At 42.1% G+C, this 14,768-nt stretch overlaps 1 protein-coding gene across 41 annotated transcripts in view; it reads right to left on the minus strand.

The window, feature by feature from the left end:
• Positions 1-14,768, minus strand: part of Ehmt1 (euchromatic histone methyltransferase 1) — a 128,875-nt gene that overhangs the window by 18,457 nt on the left and 95,650 nt on the right. For all 41 annotated transcript variants that reach the window (XR_003953746.1, XR_374136.3, XM_030252227.1 and 38 more), the window contains 2 exons: positions 6,506-6,607; positions 4,302-4,406 (listed from right to left, as the gene is read on the minus strand). Coding sequence is in view for 39 of the 41 variants with exons in the window: in XM_030252227.1 (XP_030108087.1) it covers positions 4,302-4,406; positions 6,506-6,607 (207 nt within the window). In the remaining 2 variants the exon portion in view is untranslated. The remainder of the gene's footprint in view (positions 1-4,301; positions 4,407-6,505; positions 6,608-14,768) is intronic.

Here is a 14,768-nt window from a genome sequence, read left to right on the forward strand (position 1 = left end):
ACCAAAACTTAGGGTGGAAAGCCAGTATGTACAATCTGACAAGACCATCCAAAGCCACCAGGACAAGTTCTTACAGTCTAATTCACATTATCGGAAGAAATCACAACCAAAATTCAAAATTTGACAAAAACCCTGAATCACAGATTTAAGACATCCGATCAACCCACAGCTACACAGAGATAAGTAGCACCAAGGCACATCACAGTCTTCATAACAGCTTGAAGAAAAAGCACATACTGCACAAACTCACACAAGAAAAGGTAAACCCGTTCCCACAGATCTTAGTAAGACTCTGGAAAGCAACACGCACAGCATAAACCCACTGACCAGAAAGAACTCTACACTAAGCACAAACATTTCCAAACATGAGGCAGGATACAGGCCATGCTGCCATGAAAATAGCATGAGTAGCAGGAGGAAGCAGAGACGGAATAGAGGTCTAGTTGGAGAGGAGCAAGGCATGGCTGACAGTCTTCCCAGAAGTCAGTCTGCTCAAACAAAGCAGTAACATGTGACCAAGGGTCAGGACGTACTCACAGGTCATGAAGAAATAAATGGCCTCAAGTTTAAGGTGGAAGATGGAAAGAAACAAGACTCTTCTGCTACATGTGCTACTGAGGCCTCCACAAGGGTGAACTAGGCCAGAGCTGCTCTCCTGTCTATGAGATCTCGAGCTCTATGGAAAAAAAAAAAAGTGTCTTGCTCCACTTCAGCAATGGCAAATGCTAACATGAAAAGGAAGATAAGTAAGGAGGAAGAGGAAGAAGAAGAGGGGGAGGGGGAGGGACACCAGCAGCAGCAGCCAAGGGGTGCATAACTTTAATCCCAGTCCTCAGGAGGCAGAAAAGGGCAGGTCTCTGTAAGTTTGAGACCAGCCTAGTCTATAAAGCGAGTTCCAGGACAAACAGGTCTATTATACAGAGGAACTCTGCCTGTCTCAAAAAACCTTCATCCACATCTCACACCATATAGAAAAATTGAATCAAAATAGACCATAGGCCTAAATGCAAAGTTAAAAATTATATGCCACTGTAAAAACACAAAAGAACACCACTTTCAGTTAAAACAGTGATTTTTGCTGTTGTTTTTTTGTTTTTGTTTTGAGAAGGGTTTTACTCTACCCCAGAGTGGCCTGGCTAAACTCACAACAATTCACCTGCTTCAGCCTCTCAAGTGCTGGGATTAAGAAGCATTAAGCCGACGGGAATGGTGGCGCACACCTTTAATCCCAGCACTCGGGAGGCAGAGGCAGGCGGATTTCTGAGTTCGAGGCCAGCCTGGTCTACTGAGTGAGTTCCAGGACAGCCAGGACTGCACAGAGAAACCCTGTCTTGAAAAACCAAAACAAAAAAACAAACAAAAAAAGAAGAAGCAGCAGCATGAGCTATCATGTTCAGCTAAGCAATGCTCTTAAATAGGATATAGGAAGCAGGTTCCACACGCATACATGAAAACAAAGAATATTCTAATGTTTGCACTTTTCCAGGCCAGTACATAGCAAGTTTCAGGGCAGCCAAAGCTACTCAGTGAGTGTTAAGGAGAAGGGGGAAACAACAGCAACAGCAGCAGCAACAACAGTAGGAGCAGCAGCAACAACAGCAGCAGCAACAACAGCAAAAACAGCAGCAGCAACAACAACAGGAGCAAAAACAGAAGCAGCAGCAATAACAACAACAGCAGCAGCAGCAACAACAACAGCAAAAGGAACAGCAGCAGCAACAGCAAAAACATCAGCAGCAGCAACAACAGCAACAACAACAGCTGCTACCCAACGAAGCATGAGCTAAAGATCTGAATACATCCTTGACCAAAAAGCTATAAAACAGCAAAAACAGCAAAAGAGTCCATGAGAAGATGTAACAGCCATTACATAAATAAAAATGAAATGAAGATTACAACAACCAGAAGCCAGAAACAGTAAGCACTCTAGAGACAATGTGGTGGCTCCTCCATTTCCAGGATTCATTTGGGAAAAGTTGGGACACAAATATTTACAACTCATGTGTTCACCAACAGAGGGCCAATAAATGGCCAATAAATAGACATTTCAAGTAACAAGAAAAAACGACCAGAGTGTAAAAAGAATCCAGGACAGTCACTCCTACAGAGAATTAGCCTCCATTTTGATAAAACCATGACAAATGATAAGATCCAGAGAGATGGCCAAATGTGAAGAGCTCACTATGCACTTTAAATTCATTTAGTCTGCAACTACATGTCAAAGCAGCTAAATACAGTGTCATATTGGGTAAGTAACAAACTTAAGGACTAAGTGTGGTAGCAGATGCATTTGATCCCAACACTCAGGAGGCAGAGGCAGAGAGATTGCTGTGAAGTTAAGGCCAGTCATATGTAGATATAGTGGCTCAGGCCAGCCAGAGCTACATAATAAGACCCTGATACTAATAAACATACTAACAAAACCAACACAAAAACCAAACTTGACAGCTAACTAATCCTTCGATATTGTAGGAACAGCAAACAATACTTCAAAGATAAGTGGTATTTATTTCTCAACAAAGCTATGAAAGCCAAAGGACTGGACATCATTTACATAAAACTTTGAAAATTATAAACTCTAGGGGTCAGTGAAATACAAGACGGTTGAGCAAGTCAAAGTGTTTGCTAAAGAAGTCTGATAGCCTAAGTTTGATCCCCAGAGCTCATGTAAAGATAGAGAAAAGGGACTGACTCCTGAAAATTGTCCTCTAACCTCCATATAGTCCTGTTACATGTGCAACCCCCACCCCTAAGAAAGAAAGAAAGAAAGAAAGAAAGAAAGAAAGAAAGAGGAAGAAAAGAAAAGAAAAGAAAAAGAAAAAGAAAAAGAAAAAGAAAAAGAAAAAGAAAAAGAAAAAGAAAAAGAAAAAGAAAAAGATGAAACGTAAAAACCTCAGTATCAGCCAGGCAGTGGTAGCACACACCTTTAATCCCAACACTCTGGAGGCAGAGGCAGGCAGATCTCTGTGAACTTGAGGCCAGCCTGGACTCCAAAGCTAGTTCTAGGACAGCCAAGGCTATACAGAGGAAATCTATCTCAACAAATGAATGAACGAACGAACGAACGAACGAACGAACGAACGCTCAGCAGTACCTTAAAATAAAGCCAAACAGCTTGTGAAGAATGCTAGACTACGGAAGGCTAGAAGAACTAACATACTCCACTCATATGCCCATACCAAACGCTGCTCTTAAACAAAACTCATGTAACTCAGGCTGTACTGGACCTTGCTAACTAACATTGCTTCTTTAGTTTTTACACAACTTGAATTTGCCTGGAATAGACTAGGATAGCCCTTAAGAGATTCTGTCCCCTCTCTTTAACAAGGTTTCATATTATGTAACTCTTGAGTAAGTTGCAGATTTGGAAAAGCATCTGGAAGAACAATAAAAATAGCAGTTAAAAGAGTTTGAATGAGGGTACAGTGCATGGGTGGGAAAAGGTGTTCTTGGAAGCCATAAGGTTGCTAAATGAGAATCTCTAGGCCACAGTCCACAAACATCAAGGCTATTTCTACTGCTGTTGGTTGCACACTAGAACCAGTTAGTGATACATTTGTGCTGCTTAATTTTTATCATCAACTTGATACAAGCTAGAATCACCTAGGAAGAGAGAATTTCAATTAAAGAATTATCCCAATCAGATAAGCCTCTGGCCAATTGTCTTGATAATACTGATGTTGGAGAACCCACCCCAAAGCAAACAACAATGTTATAATCATGGCTCAGCTTGTTTAGGACCTTACGAAGATAGACATTGCTTCCATCTCTGTGACAAGGAATTTTAGCAAAAGATGGGTACAATTGTCTCCTGGATCTGTGATCAGTACCCTAGCTGGGATGAATGGACATTTGTTCAGCTATCCCCAGAAAAAGTCACATAATGTCTACAGGGATAACAAAACTACTTCTCTGACTCTAAAACTAGGCACCACAGAGTGTATTAGGTCAGATCATGCACATTTCTTTCTCTTTCTGATCACGACCCTACATGAGACCTGGTTCCTAGTGGTTTTTCTTGGGCTCCTCCCCTAGGTCATGTCAGTCAGGGACATGAGTCAAGAGAAAAGGATCGGGCAGTTGATCCACACAAGCTACACACCCATGAACTCTTACCAGGCCAGATTTGCAGGGATCCAGTACAAGATCTACGTTGGGTCAAGGGCCAAAATAACCATCATGTGCTAGAACTCGACTTCAGAGATCTAAGGCCTCCAGAAGGAGGAGCTGCTCAGCGGCCTGGCTCCTCTGGCTTCTAAAAGGCTTTTGCTTAAGGTCCCCAAAGCACCGTGAAAACTCACGTTGTCCCGGATGTTGATGTCAGAGCCCTTAGACAGCAGCAGCTTCACCAGCTCCACGTGCTTGTACTCAGTGGCCCAGATCATAGGTGTCCATCCACCGTCATCCTGAGTGTAAGAGACAATGTTACCATCACCACAGACAGCAAGTGAGAATGACGGACTTCATGCAGCTTGCTCAGGACTAGGGGTCCTCAGAGAAAGTCAATGCAGGCACTGGCTCCCACCAAAGGTACAGCCCAGCCCCTCTGAAGTAGGGAAGATGAGCTTCAGCTAACACTGTTGCTAGGACTGAACATCCAGTCAGCCTGAAACAACCCAGGGAGGACCAATAGCCAGGTTTGTGGGAAGAATGAATACTTTCATTCTTGCTCTTGGCCCTGTGGATGACAAAGCACAAGACCAAACAGCAGATAGACTATTAAATATCAGACACAGAAGAAATTGTCACTGCCTTTTATTAGAAGAGCAGCAGGAGAGAAAGAGCAATCCTGCCCCCTAACTCTGTAAGGTCTTTTAAGCTCTCGTGAATCGCCTTCCTATCACTATGGTGAGATCAATACAAGTATTTCATTAGAAAAGGTATTCTGTAGGAAGTGAGTGTTCTGGAGGCAGGACGATAACCTCCTCCTACACTCCTTCAAAGGGCTCCCTGTCCACCCACACATGCATGTCCTTGTAGACACACATAGCCTCCACAAACGAAGATGATCTCTCTATAGTCAACTATTGGCATCATCAGAGGCAGTAGTAACATAAGGGCACATATGCTGCATAAACACTAGCCCAGAGTGACAAGAACAGAATGCCTCGCAGTCACCCAACAGGTTACTCCTAAGGGCAGTTAAAATAAATCAGACCATGCTACTTTCAGACCATGAAAAAAGACAGTACAAGCAGCCAGGACTAAAGCAAAATGGCACAGTGTACTGGCTAGTTTTGTGTCAACTTGACACAGCTGGAGTTATCACAGAGAAAGGAGCTTCAGTTGGGGAAATGCCTCCATGAGATGCAGCTGTAAGGCATTTTCTCAATTAGTGATCAAGGGGGAAAGGCCCCTTGTGGGTGGGACCATCTCTGGGCTGGTAATCTTGGTTCTATAAGAGAGCAGACTGAGCAAGCCAGGGGAAGCAAGCCAGTAAAGAACATCCCTCCATGGCCTCTGCATCAGCTCCTGCTTTCTGACCTGCTTGAGTTCCAGTCCAGACTTCCTTGGTGATGAACAGCAATGTGGAAGTGTAAGCTGAATAAACCCTTTCCTCCCCAACTTGCTTCTTGGTCATGATGTTTGTGCAGGAATAGAAACCCTGACTAAGACACACAGGGACATGAGGGAGATGGAAATGCAGCCTTAAACCAAGGATCAAAGGGCCCTACAATGGTGTGTGGGACAGTCTTGGAGCCAGCTCTTTTAGATCATCTACTGGACTGACATGTATTTGTAGACACCTATTGTGTGCCTAGCACCAACAATGCAGCATAAATCACAGAACTGGTGAAACAGCATCTTATGACTGATGGGGGTGGGGTGGGTTAGCAAACAGCACACACAGTGCGATAGAGGGCAGTGCCAAAGCACAGCCAGATCTAGGAAAGAGGCCTAGGTACCCTCAAGAAGGACAGAAGCCATTCTGGGTATGGGAGTTTGGGAGGCTCTGAACAGACAGGAAGGAAGCCTGACAGAATATCAAGGATGGAACCATTAGCCAAGTATTGCACAGAGGCCCTACAAAGCAAGAGAATATGGGGATGAGGCCTGTGCTGGCCATTTTTAGTCAACTTAATATAAGCTAGGGTCATCTGGGAAGAGTGAACCTCAAGTGAGAAAACGCCTCTGTCAGAGGTTGTATAAACAAGTCTGTGGGGCATTTTCTTGTTTCATTATTGATGTGAAAGGGCCTATCCTGGGCATATTGTCTTAGAATGCATTAGAAAGCAAACTAAGCAAACAAAGCAGTAAGTGGTAGTCTACCATGGATTCTGCTGCAGTTTCTGCCTCCAGGTCCCTACCCTGACTTCCATCAATTAGGGACTATAACCTATAAGATCTCCCCAAGTTACTTTGGTTATGGTGTTTATCACAGCAACACAAACTAAGACAAGGCCTTTAGGGGGTTATGGGCCTTTAAGCATCTGAAATTAAGAGTAGGAGATAAATGAAGAAGGAGGTGGAACAGCTATGCCACTGTACAGGAAAATGGCTTTACCTGGCAGTTGACATCCATCTGTCCATTTGAAAGCAGATACTGAACCACATCATAGTGGCCTTTCTTGGCAGCCAAATGCAAACATGTGGAGCCCTCTGCGTCCTGCAATACAAATGTCATTCAATCCAGAGAAACTACTTATGACTCAGTTCTTGGTACAAAACACAGAGAAGTTATGCTCTCAGCCTAAAGGAGGTCCTGTCAACGAATCCATTCGACTGAACGCAAGCTAAGAGGAACAGCCTGGGTCCTGTCTCAAAAGCCCATAGTCAAGACTCAAGTCCTTTGTCCCTATATTAGGTTGGAAAAACCCCTGCTCCAATCACATATACCTATACAACTCGTATATCATCATGAAGGAACCTGCCCATTTCTACTCACCCTGAACTCAATAGCCCCAGGCCTCTTGACATAATGAGCATGCGTTACCAACTCCTTCCAGGAATAGTTCCAACATGAACATGTGTCCTATCCAGTCTGCGCCTTAAAGGACTTTGGAGAACTAACCATGGTTACAGAGCACATGGAAAATAGAGTGGATGGTAAGAGCCATTCACATGCAGAGAATTTAAAACTAGGTGGAAAGAATAGGCAAACTTGATGTACAGATGCAATTCGGCCATATTACTGCTTCTGTATCCTTTGGTGCTGGGAGTATTTCATTAGCTTTTGATTCTGCTTCCTCCTAGATTCTATACTCGTCATACTATCTCACAATAAATAATAATAATAAGACACCAACCAAGAACAGGCAAACAACCCACACAACAAAAAGTGAGTAGAGCCACTGGGCCAGGCTAGCTCTTCTGCCTGCTTTCACTGATCACAAGGATTCTGTGAATATACTGGCCACTGCTCTGAGAGACAATTCTCCACACTCTCATTTTTGTGATGACCTTATCTCTATTAACTTTCTCTCTCAGAGTCCCAACACTTGAGGTTTAAACACTTATGGACATGTATCAATATATCTGATAGGAATTAGGATGCACATCTTTCTTAAGAGTTGCTGGGATACCCAATTATATGTCACTGACATGAGAATCAACAACTGGAAAAATTTTTTAAAGATGTATTTATTTATTTTACGTATAATGAGTATACTGTTGTTATCTTCAGACACACCAGAGGAGAGCATCAGATCTCATTACAGATGATTGTGAGCCACCATGTGGTTGCTGGGAATTGAATTCAGGACCTCTGGAAGAGCAGTCAGTGCTCTTAACTACTGAGCCATCTCTCCATCCCTAACACTGGAAATTTTTTAAGAATAATGATGGCATACATAGCAGAAAGGATTCCTAGCCAGATGAACTACTAGATGGCAGGTAGGCGCACGGACACAAACAGACAGACAGACAGACACACACACACACACACACACACACGAATTTCATGCTACCAAGGAGTATTATGTGTGTGTGCACGTGTGCTCATGCTCCAGAGAGTGAGGGGGTGGTTCTTAAAAGGTAAACTGGAGAGTATTTAGCCAAAGAAAACTCACAGGACTAAGACATGAAATCAGCAAACAGCAGAGGCTTCTGGCAAAAAAAAGGCTGTGGTACACTGTCCACAGTCATCAGTAATACGGTCTTTTTATTTTACATCCACCATAGAAACACCTGCACAGGTTCCTTACCTTCTCACCTACCCATCCCCAAGGACAACTGCTCTTACTATCTAGTTTGCTGATGTATCTCAATACTTCTATAATACAATAGCAGGGATCTTGTATAATTTATAATAGTGTGCATCAATCCACAACCCCTTTTTACTTCAATGTAGTAATTCTCATTTATGAAGATAACATGCAACATTCATTTGTCTTTGTTTTTTTCTATTGCTGTACACTTACACATGGAGGTAGATGCCCTGGGATTGGATTACAGGTGATAGTGCTCAGCAGCCTGCAGCCATGACTGCTGGCACAAGTGCTCTGCACCGTCTACTTACTTGTCGCTGCTCTCAGGCTCATCTGCTTTACTACTTCTGCTGTGGCAGCTACAGAAACTGTTTTCCAGACTCCACTTTATTTTCTCTGCTAGCACTTTTCCCCCTTTAAGTCTACTTCGTAGTACTTTCTCTAAAGAAAATACTCATTTATTTGTAGTGCTATTTATCTTTAGCGCTGAAAGGCAACGGCTTAGTGGTCTAAATCACATATTCCTCTGGTGGAGGCCGGAGTTCAGTTCCCAGCATCAGTCCGTCTGCTTCAGGGCTCTTGACCAGCTGTGACTCCAGCTCCTGGGGATCTGATGCCCTCTTTGGTTCTTCCTAGGCACCTGCACTCTCATGCATAAACCCACATACAGACACAACACAGTAATAAAAAATAAATCCTTAAACGTTCACTAAATCACCATATTTAATAGCTACATTCAAAATATTTACCCTTATACCCACAGTAGTTCTCACACCATCACCAGAAAACTCTTTGTAAGAGATGGAGACCACTGCAGAGAAACATAACCATTGCAGAGTCCTAGGGACTGGGCCCAACTGATATATCTACAACACAACGAAGGGCCGAGGGAGTACTGCAGAAGGGGTGGAAAGATTCTAAGGAAACATGAAGGTGGCTGTGAGATTATGTCCCCTAGAAATGTCAGAGAAGCCACACCCATGAAGTCTCAACAACACAGCGGCCAAAATATGAACTGAACAAGGACGATACCAATAGACATGCTAATGGATAGGTAAGCTCAGGAAGACTTAAACCTAGACAAAGAATTGTAGAAAACCAAGGGATGCAGAGAGTGGAAGGAAAGGTGCTCCTCAGGAAATAGCCCATACCAAAGGGTCAGCTGAGCACAGACTGAGCAGGTTGCAGGTTGTCTTTACATACTTAGGAGTGTGTGTGTGTGTGTGTGTGTGTGTGTGTCTGTGTGTGTCTGTGTCTGTGTGTGCATGTGTGTGTCTATGTCTGTGTGTGTGTGTGTGTGTGCGAGTGTGTATGTGTCTGTGTGTGTGCGTGTGTGTCTATGTCTGTGTGAGTGTGTGTGTGTGTGTGTCTATGTCTGTGTGTGTGTCTGTGTGTGCATGTGTGTGTCTATGTCTGTGTGTGTGTGTGTGTGCGAGTGTGTATGTGTCTGTGTGTGTGCGTGTCTATGTCTGTGTGAGTGTGTGTGTGTGTGTGTCTATGTCTGTGTGTGTGTCTGTGTGTGCATGTGTGTGTCTATGTCTGTGTGTGTGCGTGTGTGTGTGTGCGAGTGTGTGTCTGTGTGTGTGCGTGTGTCTATGTCTGTGTGAGTGTGTGTGTGTCTATGTCTGTGTGTGTGTCTGTGTGTGTGCGTGTGTGTGTGTGTTACATACCCACGTATGTATGCAATGAAAAAAAAAAAAAAGAAATCATGAATTTGAAAAGGGAAAGGCGGTCCTGAGGGAAGAATGGGAAGGAGGAAATTATGTAATTATATTATAATCTTAAAAAATAAAAATATTTTAAAAAGCATTGTTCACCTCTAATTAGTCTACTTATACAGTAGTAAAATAACCTTACAAAGTGATTCCATTTGCACACTACCTTTCTCTGAACTATTAATAATGTATGATTGATTTGTAAATCTGTATAAACTCCATCATATGTATCTTTGTTTTAAACAGCTTCTTGTCTTTTCAAAGTTTAAAGAAGTGAGTCTGGGTGCAGTGCAGACTCATGTAACAGGTCTCAGTGTCACACAGGTCCTCTGCACCACGACACCCAAGAAGAAGGTCAGCTCAGAATGGGCATTAAAGGAGAAGCTCAAGTGTACATCATCAAGACTATTGGCTAAATTTGTTCCTGACAAACTGGAAACAAAGGCAAAAAGAGGCCCAGCTAAGGAAAAGTCACCAGACAAAAAAGAATAAACTAAACAGAAGACAGAAACAAAGAATAACTAGGCTTCAGCAGCCAGCCAAGCAACTAAGATCTGCTGCAGAAAACGGAAAGGCTACGATCAGGAGGCTCCGGTGAAGGAGAAGACAAGGTCAACTAATCATGCACTGTGTTTACTGATGTCTCCATCTCCATTTTTGTACAACCCAGAGGAATATTTTTACCAACTATGTTCTGAATGCAAGTTTGCTTTTTTTAAAAAAGATTTATTTATTTATTATATGTGAGTACACTGTAGCTGTCTTCAGACACTCCAGAAGAGGGCGTCAGATGTCGTTACAGATGGTTGTGAGCCACCATGTGGTTGCTGGGATTTGAACTCCGGACCTTCGGGAGAATCCCACCTCACTCCATTTTTTTAAATGTAAATGATTTTTTTAAAAAAGTGTAACCACTCACTTCGTTTTGGTACAACCTGAAGAGAAAGTGGGACACTGAACCATAGGAGGCTGGGACCAGTTTAGGTATCAGCTTACCATTCCATGTAAAGGTAAGTTTTACACCTTACAATACGAAGCATACTTAACGGCAACTTGGAATCTCAGTCATATACTTAATGTGTTTTAAGTATTTTAAATTACTTCTAGTCTCCTATTTCTAGAACTGTTTCCTTTAAAAAACAAATAAAATTACTCCTTGATCCTTGTCTGGTCAAAACTGTGTGCTAAGCAGGGTATACCTTTAATCTCATCACTTGGGAGGCAAAGAAGGAAGATCTCTGAGTTTGAGGCCAGCATCATCTAGTTCCAGGACAGTCAAGACTACACAGAAAGACCCAATCTCAAAATAACAAAACAAAACAAAACAAAACAAAACAAAACAAAACAAAACAAAAACCTAGCAAACAAAGTAAAAAAAAAAAAAAAGAAAAGAAAAAGAAAAATTCTCACTCGCATCTTTAACATTTATATTTGTGGTGGTCAGTTGTAACAATATGCTATGAAAAATAAAAACCTGAGCATCTAGTATGTCAAAATGTGAATGAGAGGGAGTAAAGATACTGTCATTTGATGATGCTCTGTGAGACCTTGAAAGGAGAAGCCTTCCCCAGGCTTAGGGTGGAGCACCACTGTAATAACTGCTTTCGAAGAAGCAGAACACAGGTCTCTCAGGTGTTTTGGTACATCTGTTAAAACTGTGTATAAACTGAAATGTTTATGTATTGATCCTTAATCAATAAAATCTCACCTATTAAAAAGAAAGATGTTTAAACAACAGCTTTTATGTTTATTTTATCGAGACAGTGTCTAGCTATGTAGCCCAGGATGGCCTTGAACTCAGAGACTTGCCTGCCCCTGCCTCCCGAGTGCTGGGGATCACAGTCATGTGCCACCACATCTAGTTTTACCTCATTTCCAAAAGGACACTTTCTCTGGGCTGTCTTTTCTTCTCAAGACTTTTTTTTTGGTTTTTCGAGACAGGGTTTCTCTGTATAGCCCTGGCTGTCCTCGAACTCAGAAATCCGCCTGCCTCTGCCTCCCGAGTGCATGTGCCACCACGCCCGGCTTTTTCTTCTCAAGACTCCTTTCTCTGGTACAGTGACAGCAGCCTCTTCTCATCCATGTCTAGACCACTGCAGGCCAAGTTGGTAGCAGCTCAGGGTGTTTGTAATAGGCAACCTGCAGGGTTTCTTTGTCTTCCTTGCTTCTGCATGATGTATCTGAGTGTGGAGCACTCTTTGTTTGCCTTACTTAGGTTTTATTGAGTTGCTTTTTCGTTTGTTTGCTTACATCTGTGGATTACTGGTTTTCTTTGATAAGAACTCATGATCATGAGTTCTTCACCCTACTTTTTGTTTTCCTATTAGGTTTTCTCTGCTGTCTTTCTGAGGAACCAGGCTTGTATGTGTTAGGTAGTCTGGGGTCTTATAACGTTTGAATACTCAAGAGTTTCCCTCACCCTTTCTTGTGCTGTACTAAATCTGCTGCACAACCCACTCACACACTTCTTAGTCTTGATAGCTGACCTCAACACTGCATAGATAGCAGCTTTGTAGGTTCCCAAAAGTTCTAGATGAAAACAGCACTCCCCCTTTTAAGACCCAAGAATAGTATTTAATACCAGAGTAATAGTGAAAATTGTATTTGATATGAAAATGGATGTGATTAAGTCTACACAGGTTATGGCCACATTTTGTTAACAAACAAACAAGTACTGATATGAAAAAGAATAATTTTACACCGGGGAGGGGTATTGGGGATGAATCCAGAGCCACACAAATAAATGCTAGGCACACACTCTACCACTGACTGACATCTATCCTTTACACTGTTTATTTATATAGTTATGCCATAAACTATTACATTCTTATGTTTTGTTTTCAGTCTTACGTGCCAAGTCTGGCCCTTGAAGTCACTCTATAGCCAAGGGTAACTTCTTATACTTTCCAAGTGTAAAGATTATAGACCGACCCTACCATATCCAGTCTATGTGGTACTGGGGATCAAACTTAGCGATCTGAGCATGTTAGGCAAGTACTCTATTAAATAAGCTACACCCTCAGCCCTCTAGGGTTTTTTTCTACTATTTTAAAATTATTGTTACTATTTTGGAATTTATGTATTTGTTTGTTTGTTTGCTTGCTTATTTTGAAAGAGTCTTTCTATGCAGCTACAGTTGGCCTAAAACTCACTACATAGACCCTAGCCACCCTTGAACTCAGAGATCCTCCTGTCTCTATCCCCCCCCCAAGTGTGCCATCACACGGGCCCATTAAATCTTAGGTGTACAAATCTTCTTTTCTACAGCTAGTAAGACCATCTAAGCCACACTTTGTGATTTTCTTCTCTGGGAAACTCATATAAATGGAGGTTTGTGGTACTTACGCTTTGTGTCTAGCTTTATATCCCCAAAGTTTACCTGGGCTGTCTCATCCCTATGCTTTGCCCCTGACTGTCCCAGGGATGATGTCTGTTGAATAGATAGAGCACTTGTTCATTAATGCAAAATAAAGGATAAGTAAGTTATTCCTAGGGGGAGTAGTGCAATAAGCCGTGCTGTTCACAGTGGTTTTGCATTGCTTGGGTGTACACCTAGGGCTAGAACTGCTTACTCACCAAACCATTAGCAAGTACATTATTTTGAAAGAGGGTCTCACTATGGAACCTAGTTTGGCCTTTGAGTAACACTCCTTCTATCTCTGTAAAGTGAGTGTTGTGATCATGGGTTTTACTACCTTACAAAGTATATAATTTTAGCTATTATGTTTAGTTCTTCAATCCATTTTTGTACATGTATGGTATGAGTACATTCTTCAATATATGAATACTAAGTTTTCCCAGCACCACACCATTTGCTAAATAGTTGTCATAAATCAACTAACAACACAGTTGTTATTTATTTCTGAGATTTTGTTCATCTAATTCTACTGGTCTGCAGCTCTATCTTTTTTCTTTTCTCTTTTTTTTTTTCTTGCTCTGCATCTATCCCCCCCCCCCCATTAATTAATTAATTCACTCTACATCCCCATCACAGCCTCTCCTCACCCTTCTCTTCCCTTCCAAAAAGCTGTGTGTGGGGGTTATGGAGGGGGGACAACCTTGGGTACCAATAGACCTTGGCACATCAAATCACTGCAGGACAGGGCACATCCTCTCTCACTGAGGCCAGACAAGGCAGCTCAGTTAGGTGAATAGGATCCACAACCAGGCAACAGAGTCAGGGCCAGCCTCTGCTCCAGTTGTTGGGGAACCCAAATAAAAACCAAGCCAAGCCTATAGCTGTATGCTTATGCCAGAACTACTCCCATTTTCATTAACGTAGCTTTGTAATAAGTTCTGAAATAAGGAACTCGTTCTACTATTCTAGACTTCATAAAAAATTTCCATCAACTTTAGAATGGGTATTTCTGTATTTGGTTGGAATTTGGATAAGAATTACATAGAATATGTACACACAAAGGATGACCTCCCATTTGTTTTTGTTTTGGTTTGGTTAAGATAGGGTTGAAAACAGTCCAGGTTGCCATCAAACTCACTATGTAACCAAAGCTAACCTTAAGCTTCTGATTTTGCCTCCCAAGTGCTAGAAGGTGTAAACCTGTGTACAGGGTTTTATATGGTGCTGAGACAGATGCTCTTCCTTCCAACTGAGCTATATACTACACTGCCCCCTTTAACAATTGCTTGAGTTTTCAATGTGCAAGCTTTTTCACTCTTTGATACTTAAATGATACTCTTCGGTGTTTAAGTACTTAAACATACTTGTAAGTATTTTATTCTTTTTGATGTAACTGTAAATAAAATTAACCCAACTTCCTTTTGGATAACTTAACTTAAAGAAGATAGAAATAGCCAGGCATGGTGTCGCACGCCTTTAATCCCAGCACACGGGAGGCAGAGGCAAGCGGATTTCTGAGTTCGAGGCCAGCCTGATCTACAAAGTGAG

This window comes from Mus musculus, chromosome 2 (genome assembly GCF_000001635.26).
Source record: "Mus musculus strain C57BL/6J chromosome 2, GRCm38.p6 C57BL/6J".
In the NCBI taxonomy this organism is placed as follows: domain Eukaryota; kingdom Metazoa; phylum Chordata; class Mammalia; order Rodentia; family Muridae; genus Mus; species Mus musculus.